General features: G+C 63.5%; 1 protein-coding gene across 3 annotated transcripts in view; it reads right to left on the bottom strand.

Annotated features, from left to right (window-relative positions):
* TNK2 (tyrosine kinase non receptor 2) overlaps nucleotides 1–16621 on the bottom strand; it is a 59251-nt gene that overhangs the window by 17839 nt on the left and 24791 nt on the right. For all 3 annotated transcript variants that reach the window (XM_077826088.1, XM_077826090.1, XM_077826089.1), the window contains exons 2-9: nucleotides 15551–15728; nucleotides 12514–12584; nucleotides 9554–9763; nucleotides 8790–8942; nucleotides 8203–8480; nucleotides 7756–7882; nucleotides 4898–5044; nucleotides 3725–3819 (exon numbers count right to left, since the gene is read on the bottom strand). In XM_077826088.1, coding sequence (XP_077682214.1) covers nucleotides 3725–3819; nucleotides 4898–5044; nucleotides 7756–7882; nucleotides 8203–8480; nucleotides 8790–8942; nucleotides 9554–9763; nucleotides 12514–12584; nucleotides 15551–15728 — 1259 coding nt within the window. The remainder of the gene's footprint in view (nucleotides 1–3724; nucleotides 3820–4897; nucleotides 5045–7755; nucleotides 7883–8202; nucleotides 8481–8789; nucleotides 8943–9553; nucleotides 9764–12513; nucleotides 12585–15550; nucleotides 15729–16621) is intronic.

Here is a 16621-nt window from a genome sequence, read left to right as displayed (position 1 = left end):
AAAGGAGAGAACCTAACGGGCTTTAAGGTAGGTCCTGCTATATTAACTGGGGGTCTATTTCCCTCTGTGGGCTCTGGCTAGGAGCAAATGAGTTTAAAGTAGGTCCCACTGTATGTACAGCCTTCCAGGGCTTGTGGGGACCATTCCCCTGAGGGATGGAGCGGGTCTGACAACGGACACAACTCGTGTCATGCAGCTGGCTGCTGTTCTCCCCTCGGGGACTCCCTTTAGCCCTACAGGCTGGTAGCTTCTGATTATCATATGGCAGAGAATCCCCAAAAGAGAGGCAAGAGGGTGGGGGTCAGTTATCCCACCATTCACAAGCAGGGAAACTGAGGCACAAAACGGGCAAGTGGCTTGTCTAAAGTCACTTGGCAAACCAGCAGCAGAGGCAGGACTAGAACCCTGGTCTCCTGGCTCCCAGTCCCGTGCGCTTCCCACTAGACCCCCCAGCTTTGGGCAGGGAAGGCCGGCCCGACGCATACGGCCACAGGGAATGGCGGCCGGTTGGGAGATACCTCCCAGCAGCGGCTGGTTTCGAGGCCCTCGCAGCACACCCCCGCGGGCAGCAGCCTTTCCCACCCCGCCAGCCTCCGCCTGCCGCAGTGCTAGGCCATGTCCTGGGTCCCAGCTCCCCAGGGCGCGGCGGCAGGTGGTGCACGAGTGACCCCCAATACTGAGCCTGTCGGGCCTGGCCCGAAGCTCCCGCAGCTGCAGTGGCAAAGCACGAACTGCGCCTGTTCGGGCTGGTGCTTTGGGAACAGGACGATGCCACCTGCTGCCATCCAGGTTCCCCGATTCCCCACGGTCACTGGTCCGAACCACCGATGCCAATGGTCCCGTGGCAAAAGCAGCACTCAGTGACTGGCATTGCAAAGATGTTTCCCTTCCCCCGTGTCACTACTTCACCCTTCCCGCCGCCCAGCATGGCCCGCCCCTTTCACAGGGGAAACTGAGGCACAGGTGGGTTGAGCAGTGTGCCTGCCCCCTGCTCCCCCAGGGGGTCACTGCAACAAGAACACAGACCCTCCCAGTCCTGGTCCTGGGCTCTGTCCTCTAGCCCCCGTGGCCTCTTTCACAGCACACGCCAGGCCCCCAGCCCGCGCTCACCTTAGCCCCCCAGACCCTGCCGCAGCAGAACCCCAGCCCCAAGCCACCGGGCAGTGGCCCTGGACAGCCTGCCTTTCACCTCAGACGGGTCCGTCGGGTCTCCCAGGGAACGAGGCGCGCGCCGAACCGGCTCCTCGCTGCAGGCGGGCAGCCCAGCCGAGCCCCGCGTCAGGGCCAGCGTGCTCCCGGCGTGTGGCCCAGAGAGCGTCTGCCTGAAAGTGGCTAAACCCGCCAGCTCCGGCAGCTGGAACGGCTCAGCCCCGGCCCCAGACCATGATGCAATCTGGGCGGCGTGCACACACTGGTTCTGCATTAACTACACCCTCCGCTCCGGCTCCGCTGACGAATCCCTCCCTGCAATTAAACTGCCAGCCCTCGTGCAAGAGTCATCGCCGGTCCCTAAAGACACACAGTCCTGCCTGATTCATCCCCTCTGCCGTGACGAAAGGCATGGCCCCCGCAACACAGGCTGCTGCCCTCGGGAGAGCCCGGGTGGGGTGGGATCCCCCTCCTCGCTCTGTGAGAGGAGCAGGACGGGAGGCTGCAGGCTTGGATTCGGGGGAGCTTGCAGAGCTGGAGGGGAAAGCTGGCAGGATTCTGCGTCTACACACACACACAGGTGTTCCCGCACAAACACCCCCTGGGTGGGATACCACCAAACACACTGCGGGGCTTTGCAGTTAGCCATGGCCCTTGGGCTTCACTCTGCCTGTCTTGGAGCAGGGCCCCCTGGTCCCGCTCCCCCCCCCCCATGCTGAGACCCTCTGCACCTGGTTCCGATTCTGCCATTTCAGAGCCCTCGGCCCCTCCACCAGCCACCTTTCCCAGCCCCCCAGCCTGCCCCCAAAACCCTTTGCTCGGTCCCGAGAGCTCAGCACTTCTGGAGGGTCTCCAGATGCCCTGTCCTCTCTCCAGCCCTCCGCTGGGGGGCCATCTGGGAATGAAGGCCTGGGATGTGCAGCACCAGATTCCCTGGCATGCCCAGAACGCCCAGGGATGGGGGCTCTTGACCCCTGCCCCTTGTGCCAGCACAGACACAGGGCAGCGTGGGGCCAGAACAGCAGCAAAGCAGATAGGAAGCAGGAGGCTCCTGGGAATTAAAAGATCCCAGCTCTATTCCGGTCACGATCACCACTATGTGCCTCAGTTTACCCACACATAAGCCACCGATCCAGCGCGCAGGGGGCTTGGGGCATCCAGGACCCTCCACGCTGGGGCTAAGGAAGGAGCAGCTGTTCTCTCCCCTTTCCATCACCGTTGCTCAGTTCTGGGAAGCTGTCCCAGTTTACCCCTGGCGTGGCTTCCCGCTCCAGGCGGCTCAGATAACTGTGAGCAGCGGGAGTGGCCGCGGGGGCGGGGGCGTGCGTGCCGAGGGCAGCGCTCCGGCTGCTCACAAGGGAGGGCAAACTAACAAGTGCAGCATCACCCAGGGAAGTGACTCACCCAGGGCTGCGGGGGACGGACAAAGGCAAAGGCAGAGCAGTGGCTTGCAGCATGTAACGGGCGGGAACGGCCCTGGGCACCAAGCCTCCCTCTCCGGGCTGATGCTTCAGCTCCGTAGCCGAGGGACAAGCCCCGGAGACGGACGGGGCCAGTGCCGCTGGGACGGTCTCTGACCTGCCACTGTGGGTGCTCGCAGAGACCCTGGGCCTCGCTTCTCAGGCACTCGGCGTGCAGGGCACGCAGGGAGTGGGGTCAAGTGGTCAGAGCAGGGGCGCCGGCAGGCAGGACTCCTGGGTTCCAGTTCCAGCTCCGCCACTGACTTGCTGGGGGACCATGTGCGTAGCCCTTCCCTTCACTGGGCCTCAGTTTCCCCATCTGTGGCAGACGGAGGATCCTCGCACTGGACAGCTCTCCCCACTCTGGAAGGGGGTTGGAGGACTCAGCCCCTTGCCGTGCATCAAGTGGCCCCGGCTCCCGGTCATTAGCTTAGCTGCCCGTCACCCCAGCCCAGCAGTGCCTTGCCCCGAGCTAGCTGGGAGCCGCCGGAGGGAGAGGCCCAGGGCAGCGCAGCATCACCCTACGGATCAGGGCGGCCGAACCCTGCATGCAGACAGCGCCCACCGCAGCCTCAGCCAGAGCTCAGCACCTGCAGCCCCCTGCCCCTCCAGCTCTGCCATCGCCCCTCAGCCCCGACCTGCAGCCCCCCTGACTCCCCAGTTCTGCCATCGCCCCTCAGCCCCGACCTGCAGCCCCTTGCCCCCCCCAGCTCTGCCATCGCCCCTCAGCCCCCTGCCCCCCCAGCTCAGCCATCACTCCTCAGCCCCAACCTGCAGCCTGCCTGCGATTCTAGCCCTCAGCCCTTGAGCAGACACAGCCTGTCATGGCATCCGACGCAGCAGCCTGGGGACACACAGAGCTGGGGGCATGGCTGGGCCGTGCTCCCTGGGGACACAGCTGGGGTCAGAAGCCAAGTCTGGCCAGTGACAGGCCAGGACCCCCCCATCCAACCACGGGCACTCAGCGCATGGAGGGAAGGGGGCTGATGGGAGCAGGGGGCGGTGGGGGGAGGCGCTGGCCGTGGAGCCGCCCCAGGGAAGGGGGGGCTGAGAGAAGCTGGTGGGGGAGGCAGGGGGGACGCCGTGGAGCCACCCCAGGACTCTCCAGACGATACCTGCCCTCGATGACTGTGATGACGTCGTTCATCTGGATGTGCAGCTTCTCCGGCTCCTCCACGTCCTGCAGGGCTCTCATGTCCGTGGGCTGGGCCTGGGAAGGCAGAGAGCCGGGGGGTGAGGGCTGGCAGCGCCAGGGTCCCCCCAGAGCCGTCCACGTTACGGCTGGGCCTGACCCACCCCTCGGGTGAGAGCTCACAGCAGGAGCCTCTGCCCAGAAGGGCTCTGGGCTCCCTGGGCCGGGCCCGTTGCGATAGCCAGACACCCAGATCCAGAGTCCTGGGCCCCACGTGGCCAGGCTGGTGACAGGCCAGGAAGCAGCCACTTGCAGGAATGGAGCCAGCTGCCCCAGCCAGCCCGGAGCCAGGCAGCACCCTCCCTGCCCTGGCTGCACGGGGCCAGGCTGCTCGCTGAGCACAGGCCACCCCTACGGCCAGAATCTCCCCGAGAGAGCTCCTAACAGTGAATCTGCAACGGGGCCTGCTCCCTGCTCTCACCACCAGGCCACACTCCCCTCTCAGCGCCATGCTGAGCAGGGGAGGGGAAGTCTCCAGGCCAGAGGTGCCCCCGGTTGGGCACAGCACGCTCCTTGCCAAAGGCCCACGGGGTGCTGGCCAGCGGCCAAGTCGAGTCTGTCCCCCACCAGAGCTGAGGCTGAAGGCTGCGGGGAGGGCAGCGCAGCCTGGCCACAGCTTCCATATGGAGACAACGGGTCCAGCATGCACCTCTCCCCGTCAACCTGGCCGTGCCCCCCCTGGGGGCACGTTACTTCCCCATTCCCCCCCCAGCTCTGCACAGCGCAGGGGCCTGGCAGGGAGGGGCAGAGATGGGGGAGCTCTAGGGCTCCTTCCAGCTGGCTCAGCCAGCACCTGTGGGCCCATGGGCCCCACTCTGCACCTAGGCCCAGGGCCTCCCGAGGCCCCAGACTCCCAGGAAACCAGCGGGGCCGGGCCCCGGAGTTCTGAGCAGCTTGGCCCGTATTTGGGCTCCCACAGGAAGGGGCGCAGCTGGCAGCACTGCTGGCCCTCGGCGGCTCCTCCGGCAGGAATGGGATTTGCAGGGGCTCAGTGCCTGGCGCACAGCTCCAGGGAGGACACCTAGGCCGGGTGGCACAGAGGGGCATGGACCCACGCAAGCCAGGGCCAGCCACCCCTCCGCCCCGCACTGCCTACCTCCAGCAAAAAGTCCCGCAGGGCCACGAAGGTGGGCCGGTCCTCGGGCTTGTGTGCCCAGCATTGCAGCATGACATTGTAGATGTCCTGAGGGCAGTCCTCGGGCCGCGGCAGCCGCTCGCCCTCCTTGTCAATCTTGTGGAGGATCTGCGGGCATGGAGGGCAGAGGCCGCGGTCAGGGTCGGGCAGAGCAGAGGGGGCTCGGGCAGCCATGGCAGGGGGCTGGACGGGGTCACACCTGGCAGAGGCGGGAGCGGAGACTGGCCAGGCGCAGGAGGAAGACTGCCCGACGGGGGCTTGGTCGAGGCGCTGGCAGAGGCGTGAGGCTTGCAGCATGTAACGGGCGGGAACAGCCCTGGGCACCAAGCCTCCCTCTCTGGGCTGATCCTTCAGCTCTGTAGCCGAGGGACAAGCCCTGGGGACGGGTGGGGCCAGTGCCCACGGGACGGAGGCCTGGCCCTCCCCATCAGCGAGGAATCCTGCTGGGCGAGCTGCATGGATTAGCCGTGGGGATGGACACAGCCTGTCTGGGTCAGGTGGGGGGCACAGAGTCCCCTTCTAGTGTGACTGACGGGCACCAACCCACCAGTGAAAGCAGGAATCAAACTGCCTGGCTTGAAGGGTGCCCCAGGACAGGCCGGGAGCGGGCACCTGGGAGTCGAAGAGGGTGGGTCAGGGGCAGGAGCCAGCCATCAGAACTGAGGGGCCATGGACATCCTAACCACAACACTCCTCCCTGCCTAGGGGCATTGGGGCCAACATGCTTGCCCCCAGCCTGGAGACCCCGTTCAAATCATGCCCTAGCTTCCAAGCCAAAATCCATCGGGCAGGTCTCAGCCCATTCCCATTTCAGGGATCTCTGATGAAGAAGGACCAGGGATAGGCTAGCAGAGGGCTGTGGGTCAGGAGTGAGGGACACTGGCAGAGCTGGGTGTGGGGAGCCCAGAGCTGGGTGTGGGGAGCCCAGGGCCGGGCTAGCAGGGTGCTGCGGGTCAGGAGTGAGGGGCACCAGCAGAGCTGGGTGTGGGGGGCTAGCAGGGGGCTGCGGGTCGGGATTGAGGGGCACCAGCAGAGCTGGGTGTGGGGAGCCCAGGGCTGGGCTAGCAGGGGGCTGCGGGCCAGGAGTGAGGGGCACCAGCTGAGTTGGGGGGAGTGGAGCCCAGGGCTGGGCTAGCGGGGGCTGTGGGTCGGGATTGAGGGGTACCAGCAGAGCTGTGTGTGGGGAGCCCAGGGCTGGGCTAGCAGGGGGCTGCAGGTCAGGAGTGGGGGGCACCAGCAGAGCTGGGTGTGGGGTGCTAGCGGGGGCTGCGGGACGGGATTGAGGGGTACCAGCAGAGCTGGGTGTGGGGAGCCCAGGGCTGGGCTAGCAGGGGGCTGCAGGTCAGGAGTGGGGGGCACCAGCAGAGCTGGGTGTGGGGGGTTAGCAGGAGGCTGTGGGTCAGGATTGAGGTGTACCAGCAGAGCTGGGTGTGGGGACCCCAGGGCTGGGCTAGCAGGGGGCTGCAGGTCAGGAGTGGGGGGTACCAGCAGAGCTGGGTGTGGGGGGTTAGCAGGGGGCTGCGGGTCAGGAGTGGGGGTTAGCAGGGGCCTACGGGTCAGGATTGAGAGGTGTGATGAAGTGGGACTGTTCTTAATGTTTCCTCTGAATATTGTGGGGGTGCCTCAGTTTCCCCTATGCAGTTCTTAAGTGTCTAGGTGGTGGGATAAGGGTGTATGATCGTTGCAGAGCCCTAGAGGACAGGTGTGTGCAGGGGTCTGGACACAGAGAACGGCCCTGTTTCCTGGCAACCGATGGCCTGGGCCCTTCCCCCCTGTAAGGTGAGAGCTAAAGGGTTGGAGAACAAAGGAATCAGATGCCCTCCTGGCCCGGGAAAGGGACAAAGCCCGGAGGAAGGGGGACTGGAGGGAGTTTCAGTTTGGGGCTGGCTGGGACATGGAGTGAAGTGCAGACGTGGTTGTCTGGCTCACTGCCCCCCAAAATGGACCCGGCTGAGGGGTCCTGTTCTCTGCACCTACAAGCTCTGTGTTAGACCATGCCCCTGTCGTCTAATAAACTTCTGTTTTACTGGCTGGCTGAGAGTCACGTCTGTCTGCGGAGTCGGGGGGCAGGACCCTCTGGCTTCCCCAGGACCCCGCCTGGGTGGACTGGCTGTGGGAAGTGCACGGAGGGGCAGAGGAGGCTGAATGCTCCGAGGTCAGACCCAGGAAGGTGGAAGCCGTGTGAGCTGTGTGTCCTGCAGACAGGCTGCTCCCACAGAGGAGACTTCCCCAGAGTCCTGCCTGGCTGCGTAGGGAGCAGTTCCCGAGCATCGCCCAGGGACTCCGTGACAAGGGGCACCAGCAGAGCTGGGTGTGGGGAGCCCAGGGCTGGGCTAGCAGGGGGCTGTGGGTCAGGAGTGAGGGACACTGGCAGAGCTGGGTGTGGGGAGCCCAGAGCTGGGTGTGGGGAGCCCAGGGCTGGGCTAGCAGGGGGCTGTGGGTCAGGAGTGAGGGGCACCAGCAGAGCTGGGTGTGGAAGAAGCTCAAAGTGCCTATCCTGTCAGGTGCCCACAGGCACAGGCCGCACGTTCCCCGGCAGGCTCCCTCAGGGGTGCAGTGCGTGCACCGCCAGGGGAGAGGAGCCCCTGAAAAAACTCCCTGGGATCCCCAGGCCTCAACGCCCCCTTGCTCTGCGACAGCCCCTCCCTCCTGCAATGCCGGAACGGCCCTGAGGGGCCACAGCTCGGTGATGCCAGCTGGGCCTGAGCGATGCTGTCTGCGCGAGGCGCAGAAATCCCCATATGCGGGGGGCAGAGGGCGTCTCCCCTCCCCAGAGGGGCCAGGCCCCAGGGCACGTGGCATGGGGCTGTGCTAGGTACCTGGCTGCCGCTGAGGCCGACCCACGGCTCTTGCCCGTAGGTGAACATTTCCCAGAGAGTAACCCCAAACATCCAGGTGTCGCTGGCGTGCGAGAAGGTGCGCGTCTTCAGGCTCTCCGGGGCACACCTGCAGAGAAGGGCTGGCAGAGTTACTGACGCCCCCGCAGGCGGCCCCATCCAGCCTGGCAGAGTGGGGCTCCCTGCTCAGCTCCAGCCCTCTGGGGTCCCCCCACACAGGGGCCGAGGGCCAGCCAAGCCAGCTGCCCCCCAGGACGCCACTTCCCTCTCCCTGGAAGGGGGCTGGCAGGACGCCCAGCTGGAGGGACAAGGAGGCGTGGGGGGGTGAGCCACCCACAGCTAACAGGCCCCAGGCACTGAGCTGTGTTCTGTGGGCAGGCGAGCTGGCAGGGGGGTGCTGCGAGAGAAATGCACACGGCGGGGGCTCACCAGGCGAAGGGCACCTTGCGGTGCTCCTGCATGACGTAGTGGTCGTCGTTCTTGGGCAGCGCCCGCATGAGCCCAAAGTCGCCGATCTTGACCAGGTCGCTGGAGGCCAGCAGGATGTTGCGGGCAGCCAGGTCGCGATGGATGAAGCGCTTGGACTCCAGGTAGGCCATGCCCTTGGCAATCTGGATGGCGTACTGGCACAGCGTGGAGATGAGGAAATGGCCCTGGTTCTTCCGCAGCCGGTCCAGCAGGGAGCCCAGTGGGGCCAGCTCCGTCACCTGGGCAAATGGGGCAGAGGGGTTGAGTCAGGCCCCAGCCACGGAGAGCGGGATGGGAGGCAATCCATGGGGATGGGCTCCATTCCTGTGGTGCCATGGGGCTCTGCACCCACATAGCCACACGCCAGTCTATCCCTGCCCCATGGTGCCACACGGCTCTGTGCCCACACAGCCACGCGCCAAGCCTGGGGGTCCATCCCGCCTGGAGGAGCCAGCCCTCAGCACCAGAGAGGCAGTTGCCCCCCCAGCCATTCCTTTGGGACTGGGCCGCCCGGGGGGGTGAATGCCCCCGCATGCTCTCACACTCACCATCTTCATGGGGGGCGAGAGCACCACGCCGTAGAGCCGGATCAGGTTGCAGTGGTCCAGAGAGTGCATGGCATTCACCTCCCGGATGAAGTCATCCAGCGCCTCCGGCTGGCTCAGCACATCCGTCTTGAGACACTTCACAGCCACGGTGAGCTGCGGGAAAACACAGGCCAGTGAGGTCCCTGCAGCAGCTCCCACCCCAGGGGACCAATTTGCTCACCTCTGGGGTAGGCCGTAGTGCCCGGCATGCAGGGGATGGGTATTCACACAGTCCCCCAAGCCCTCCTGCCACACCCCAGGCATGGGAGTGATGGGGAAGGGGGTGGCACTGGCTGCAAAGAGCATCAGCCCCAGCACGGCCTCAGGCTGGGAGACTCAAAGGCAGGCCCTGCATGAAAGGAATTAGTGGTCCCAGTCCAGTCTCTAGGTCCACATGACCCCGTGTGGTAACAGGGACAGATCCAGAGTGGAGGGCAGAAGACTGACCGTCCCGGGCCAGGCATGAGGAATGGTGTTGGCACCCAGGGGGTGGGCGCCCTGGCAGGGGCAGAGCCATCTGCAGATTCGGGGGCTGGTAGGGGTGGACGGTGGTGCTGGGATCCCGACTCGATGCCGACGGGGAAACTGACCAGCCTGGATTCGCTGCCCCAGCCCAGCGAAGGGCCTCAGCCAGGCAATCCTGAGTTAGCCCCATTGCCTGCTGGGATCACGCAGCCCCTCGGGCCGTGTACTGGGTTCGCCCTGGCGTGCTCCGGGCCCCTTACCATCTTGCCAGTGGGCGTGCCCCACTCCCCGCGCCGCACCACGCCAAAGGAGCCATCGCCCAGCTTCTCGAAGAGCATCAGGTCCCTCTCGCTGATCAGGCAGGTCAGGGCCTGCTGCCCCTCCTCGGCGGGCGACGGGCTGGAGAGCTTGGGGAAGGGGGCCTGGGGCTGGAGCGGGAACTCTGCCTCGGGGCGCTTCCCACTGAACACCTGGACAGACAGGCAGGCAGAGGCGTGGGTCACAGGCATGTGGGCTTGGGGGTGGAGAGACACCACCAGTCAATGCCCCGTGATTCCGCCAGCATCAGGCAGTCCCTCTATGCACACCGGCCTCTGGCCCCAACATCAGGCACTGCAGAGCCCACGGTGGGAGGAGGGTTTAGGGCAGCACCTTTACGTAGTCAGAGCAGAGGATTGGGAGGGTTCGGACTCCTGGGTTCTACCCCCTGCTCTGACTCACAGCCCCGCTCTGTGCCTCAGTTTCCCCATCTGTAACAGCAGCACTGACCTGTCTTTGTAATGGAAGTCGAGGGCCAGCATGCTGAGGGAGGGAAAGGCAGCCCAGGCTGGCGCGTGGGCAGAGCCAGCCCAGAGGTGTCAGGTCCCAGGGCAGGGATGGGATGGGCCCTGGGGCAGGGTCAGAGCCTGCTATGGGACAGGACAGCCCAGAGGAATGGGAGACAGCGGTATGAACAGCCTGCTCCAGCCCCGTAGCGCACGCCCAGGCCTGCGGCTGTAAGGTCTGACCAAGCTACTAACACCCCTGGAGTGGCATCACACCAAAGCCCTCGCGGGAGGCAAAGGCCGGGGAGGCTCCAGGCACTTCTCTCGCTCTGTCCTTGGCAGCTGTTGTCTACTGCCCCTCACCCATGAATCCATGGCACTTCACCTTCCGTCGCCCTTCTGAGCCCACCAATGCAGCTGCCTCTGGGGTGGAGCGCGGCAGCCGTTGAACAGCACACACAGCAAAGCTTCCCAGCAGTTTGGGACAGGAAAAGGAAGACAGCATATCAGCTGGAGTCAATGCTGACCCTGTGCTGAGCTGGGGGGTTGTGCTGCCGTGCCCCAGTGGGGGCGCTCTCCCACCCGAGTCAGTGCCCCATTGTGAAACTGGGGGGTGCTGGCCCCAGGGAGTGGCATGAATGACTCAGCAGGGGGCGCTGCCCCCTCCAAGCTAGCACGAAGCCCAGATCCCCAGTGGGGTGTGGGGAGATGCCCTCTTTCAGATGAGCCGTGGCCGGGCGCTCCGGCTGAGGCAGTCCCCATCGCGCTGATTGCCCCGGGGAGTTTCAGCAGGGTGCGGATGCTCGACCACTTCCTGTCCCCAGCTGCCCAAGTGCTGCTGGGTGCTGATACACAGCTGCCACGCTCTGCCCCAGAGGTGGCTGTATTTCCCTACTGACAGCCTGTGCTATTGCTGAATGGGTGCCAACCCAGCACTTATCACGGGGCCGACGCCAGGCTCCATGCTCCGGACGGCCCCAGAACGCTTCCTACCCCTCGGTCCCATGCTGCTGACCCTACTGGGTCCTCCTCTGGTCTGTGCCCATCATCTTGGCTTGAGACCCAGCTCTCCACGACAGGGACCACCGCCCTTGGTGCGTTTGGCACGGCCCTGGCACAACGCCAGTGCCACGGACGTGTGGGTAAGAACAAAAGCAGGGTGCAGGCCACGGACAGCGTGGATGGTGCCCGGGCAGAGCGCTGGCTGAGACGCCCATTTGAGTCAGGGGGCAGCACCCTTGGGCCCCCCAATCTCACGTGGCTGGCACCAGAGTGCACCCCTTGGGAGACGACAGACTCGCTGCACCCTGAGGGGACTCTCCCGGGCACCGTGTGGACGCAGCACCGGGCAGTGATGCATACTCAGCTACTTAACACTTAATTGGCTTCCGGGGGCACAGACTGATCACCGGGGGAAGGAATTTCCTGCCCGCCCCTCGGGCAGAGGGGCGCTCAACAACGCCAGCACCAGCCCCAGCCAGCCAGCTCCCACAAACAGCCAGCCAGCCAGTGAACTGACCCTCCGACCCGCAGGGTGCCCCGTGCACGCTGAGGGGCAGCCAGTCGCTGCCCTCGAGCCCGGTTATTGCAATCCACCGCCTCGTGATCAAAGGACCCTGCAGCCTCTGTCAATTTCTCTCAGCCACCCACTTCTTCCAGAGCTAATGCCAGGGCTGGGGAATCAGCTCCCAGCGCAGCCCGTGCACTTGGAGGGCTTGGGGCACGTCACAGAGCCCTGGCCCAGAGCTCCATTTTCCTAGAACTGGCCCCCCTCCTCCCACGCAGGATTCCCCCCTGGAGACGCAGGCCCTGCTTCCGGCCAGCTGTGCGGCCCCACAGATAACGGCAGGACTACATTTCCCAGCAGGCTCTCTGCCGCCCACTTCTTTCCCTTGCTCTCCAGCAATTGGCAGAACGGCTCCTGGCTCCAGCCCAGGCAAGGGTTGCCAACCCTCCAGGATTGGCCTGGAGTCTCCAGGAATTAAAAATTAATCTTTATTATGTCATGTGATGAAATCTCCAGGAATTCATCCAACCAAAATTGGCAACCCTAGCCCAGGCTGCTCCCCTCTGGGGATCCCGCAGAGAGCCTGGCTCAGGGTGAGCGGGTGTGAGGAGCTTCCCTACCCCTCAAAGCAGGGACACAGACAACGGCGAGGGCTGTGGGAGGCAGCAGATGGCAACGCCGCTGGGCATCTAAAGCCACCGGGCCAAATTCCAGCCTTCACTGCCCTGCGCCCAGCAGGGCTGTGCCGGTGTGTCTGGGGCACTCTCTGCAGCCTCAGGCCAGTCCCGCGGCCGCTCTGCGTTTCCCCATCTGGGAAATGGAGCTGCTGGTGCCAGGGCTCTCACCCGTGAATGGCCCAATGCCCCCATGACACCAGGCTGCTGCATCAGCTCCCCGCTCTACATCCCGCTCAGCCTGGTGCCCCGGGGTGCCCCTTCCCAAGCGTTACCTTGCTCATCCACGACTTGCGCTTGCATATGGCTTTCCTGCGCTTCACGGCTTCCCACAGCCGCCGCTGGCCTGCAGAGACAAAAGGATGGTCACAGAGCTCACCCTGCTCCCTCCTGCGGCACCCCTCCGCCAGCTCCAGAGGGGAATCTGCCTCCACCCCACCCCAGGATGTAAGGCCTTTGTCTGCAGCCGTATTGTAAGGCCTAAAACCTAAGGCCTTCCTCTGCAGCCAGATTAAAAGAGCAGCCATTAGCTAAGAAGCAGGAAGTCACATCCTCACATTCCATCTAAATTATATTAAAACAATGTAATACCAGGCTGTTAAGAAGGAGATCCTGTCCTAATGGCACCTACTATCACCAGATAAAGAAACAGATCTTAAGATGGTTAAAGAAAACTTAGTTTGATAGCATCCTGTCTGTCAAGAAATCACTTATCAAGAGTTGTGGTTGTGAAATCCTCATTTCTTTATTGTTTTGTCATTATGGTCCCCACTTCTCTATTGTTTGTCTGTATTGTCTCTGTCTGGTTCTTTAATTGTTTCTGTCTCTTACATAATTAATTAAAATGCTAGGTGTAAATTAATTAAGGTGGTGGGATAGGATTGGTTAGAGAATTTTGTTACACTATGCTAAGATTGGTTAGTAAAATTTTAGTATAATGATTGGTTAAGATATAGCTAAAAAGGACTCAAATTTCACTATATAAACTGGGGTCCAAAAGGAAATTCTTTGGGAACCAACTCCAGGACACAGCCTCAAAGATCAGAGCAGCCAGACCTCAACACTCTGCCAATGACCTTGTGCAGAAACTGGAGTGCCCCAGATGGACCTGATCCTGACTGGCCATCCAGAAAAGTTCATCTGTCTTATTGGGAGTGGTGAGCACTGTGCGTAGCATGTGCAGTCTGTTTTTGGTGATTGTTAATAAATAGAGGTTATGTAGGATATCATTGTGTAAGGCTCTTTCACTGGTAAAAGACCCCATAAACCTGCAAAAGATTACGCCCTGAGTCCACAGGGAAAGGGTGTTTGCCTGGAGCCCTCAGAGGGGTAAAGTTAGGTGCTTTTCGCCTGGAGCCCTAGGAACTGGGAAAGGGTGGGGGTGCCTAAATTAAGAGGGTTATGCCTGGAGCCCTAGGAACTGGGTAAAGGTGGGTACCCTTGAGTGTGTGAGTAACAGAGAATTTTGTGTGGGTAATAAGGACAGCCAGACCCCCGAGAGGAAGCCCAGCAGGACTTTCTGGAGGACCGGGAGCCCTGCTGGAGAGGTGTTAACACTAAAACAACAAACCTGGAGCGCCAACAACAAAGCCATGTGATCCGGGGGGGGAGGGGGGGAAACACTAGCAGAGAGAGATGCAGCCCTGATTGCATGATTGCAGGTGCGGGGGAGGAGGGGACCAGCAGAGACAGATGCAGCGCGGATTGCAGGGGCAGGGGTGGACCAGCAGAGACAGATGCAGCGCTGATTGCAGGTGGAGGCGGGGACCAGCAGAGACAGATGCAGCGCGGATTGCAGGTGGAGGCGGGGACCAGCAGAGACAGATGCAGCGCGGATTGCAGGTGCAGGGGTGGACCAGCAGAGACAGATGCAGCGCGGATTGCAGGGGCAGGGGGGGGATCAGCAGAGACAGATGCAGCGCGGATTGCACGTGCAGGGGGGGGACCAGCAGAGACAGATGCAGCGCTGATTGCAGGGGCAGGGGGGCGACCAGCAGAGACAGATGCAGCGCGGATTGCAGGTGGAGGCTGGGACCAGCAGAGACAGATGCAGCACGGATTGCACATGAGGGGGGAACCAGCAGAGACAGATGCAGCGCGGATTGCAGGTGCAGGGGGGGGTCCAGCAGAGACAGATGCAGCGCTGATTGCAGGTGCAGGGGGGGACCAGCAGAGACAGATGCAGCGCTGATTGCAGGTGCAGGGGTGGACCACCAGAGACAGATGCAGCGCTGATTGCAGGTGCAGGGGGGCGACCAGCAGAGACAGATGCAGCGCGGATTGCAGGTGGAGGCTGGGACCAGCAGAGACAGATGCAGCGCGGATTGCAAGTGTGGGGGGGAACCAGCAGAGACAGATGCAGCGCAGATTGCAGGTGCGGGGGGGACCAGCAGAGACAGATGCAGCGCAGATTGCAGGTGCAGGGGGGGACCAGCAGAGACAGATGCAGCGCTGATTGCAGGTGCAGGGGGGGGTACAGCAGAGACAGATGCAGCGCTGATTGCAGGTGCAGGGGGGGGACCAGCAGAGACAGATGCAGCGCGTATTGCAGGTGGAGGCGGGGACCAGCAGAGACAGATGCAGCGCGGATTGCAGGGGCAGGGGGGGACCAGCAGAGACAGATGCAGCGCTGATTGCAGGTGCAGGGGGGGGGCGAGCAGAGACAGATGCAGCGCGGATTGCAGGGGCAGGGGGGTGGACCAGCAGAGACAGATGCAGCGCGGATTGCAGGTGGAGGCTGGGACCAGCAGAGACAGATGCAGCGCGGATTGCACGTGCAGGGGGGGGTCCAGCAGAGACAGATGCAGCGCGGATTGCACGTGCAGGGGGGGGTCCAGCAGAGACAGATGCAGCGCGGATTGCAGGTGCAGGGGTGGACCAGCAGAGACAGATGCAGCGCGGATTGCAGGTGCAGGGGGGGACCAGCAGAGACAGATGCAGCGCTGATTGCAGGTGCAGGGGAGGACCAGCAGAGACAGATGCAGCGCGGATTGCAGGTGCAGGGGGGGACCAGCAGAGACAGATGCAGCGCTGATTGCAGGTGCAGGGGAGGACCAGCAGAGACAGATGCAGCGCGGATTGCAGGTGCAGGGGAGGACCAGCAGAGACAGATGCAGCGCTGATTGCAGGTGCAGGGGTGGACCACCAGAGACAGATGCAGCGCGGATTGCAGGTGGAGGCGGGGACCAGCAGAGACAGATGCAGCGCGGATTGCAGGTGGAGGCGGGGACCAGCAGAGACAGATGCAGCGCGGATTGCAGGTGAGGGAGGAGCAGCAAGGGGGCTTGGGAGGAAGTCAGAGGTCATACACACCAGGCCGCCCCATGCCGATCTTCTCCAGATCCTCATTTTTGACGTACTCGAAGTGTGAGAGGCGCGTGACGTTGAGGTCATCGCGGATGCGCAGGAAATACTGCTGCAGCTGCACCTCGGCCAGGAGCTCCAGGAGCCAGTCTGTGCCCTCGTCCGACTCCATGCCACAGGGCAGCGTCTGCAGAGACCAGAGAGCGGGGTTAGGGGGCGGCCTGCGGCTCCGGGCACCAACTGCCCTGTCTCAGCCCACGCCGGCCGGGGAACCTGTCTCCCCCGAACGGCTACCTGGGTCCCCGATGGAGGCATCGCTAGCGTGGGATGTACTGCTCAGTCCCACGCCCTGTATGGCTAATAGTGGCTGGAGCGTCTCCGTGAGCCGCGCCAGCTGAAGCAGCGGCCGTGGGCTGGTCCTAGCGGCAGCAGCCACGTCGCTGAGCAGCCGGGGATGGGCACACTTGGCCCTACTACGCGCCCTGCCACCACCGGGACGGGCAGAGCCGGGGGACAGGAATTCCCGGGGACCAGATTTTGCTCCTGGAGAAGCCAGTGAGACTTTGGCTATCGCCTTGCCCAGGGACAGGATCCACCCCAGAGCCAGCAGGCCTGTCCCAGCGCCACTGGGCTGCCGAGGTCGAAGCAGAGCCTGGGACAGATAGGGAGAGGGGATCTGCGGCTACACGAGGCCTTCAGAGGTACCAGGGCACCCCACTGCCTGCACAGGGCCGCCCGAGGCGCCAGCGGCTGCTGGGTGGGCTATGGGGGAGCACTGCCAGCTGGCCCCCCTCACCACTCAGCAGGACATGACATAAGGAGACATATGAAAGTCCCCTTCCCAGCAGCCCCCTTCACCCGAGCCGGTGGCTCGGCTTGGCTCCTCCGCCACTGGGATCTGACCCGGCAGGCCAAGGCCCTCTCCTCCTGCCAGCCCCATGTGCCCGGTGTCCAGGCAGCACCTGGCATCTGGGGGAGATTTCACTCCAGAACTGAACCCCATGATGCATGACTGCCCAGGGGACTTTGCTGCCCTGGGGAAACCCAGTCCTCGGTCCTGCAGTGCCCAGCCCATCAGTC

This window comes from Eretmochelys imbricata, chromosome 9, assembly GCF_965152235.1.
Source record: "Eretmochelys imbricata isolate rEreImb1 chromosome 9, rEreImb1.hap1, whole genome shotgun sequence".
NCBI lineage: Eukaryota > Metazoa > Chordata > Testudines > Cheloniidae > Eretmochelys > Eretmochelys imbricata.
This window is presented reverse-complemented; position numbering and strand designations above follow the sequence as displayed.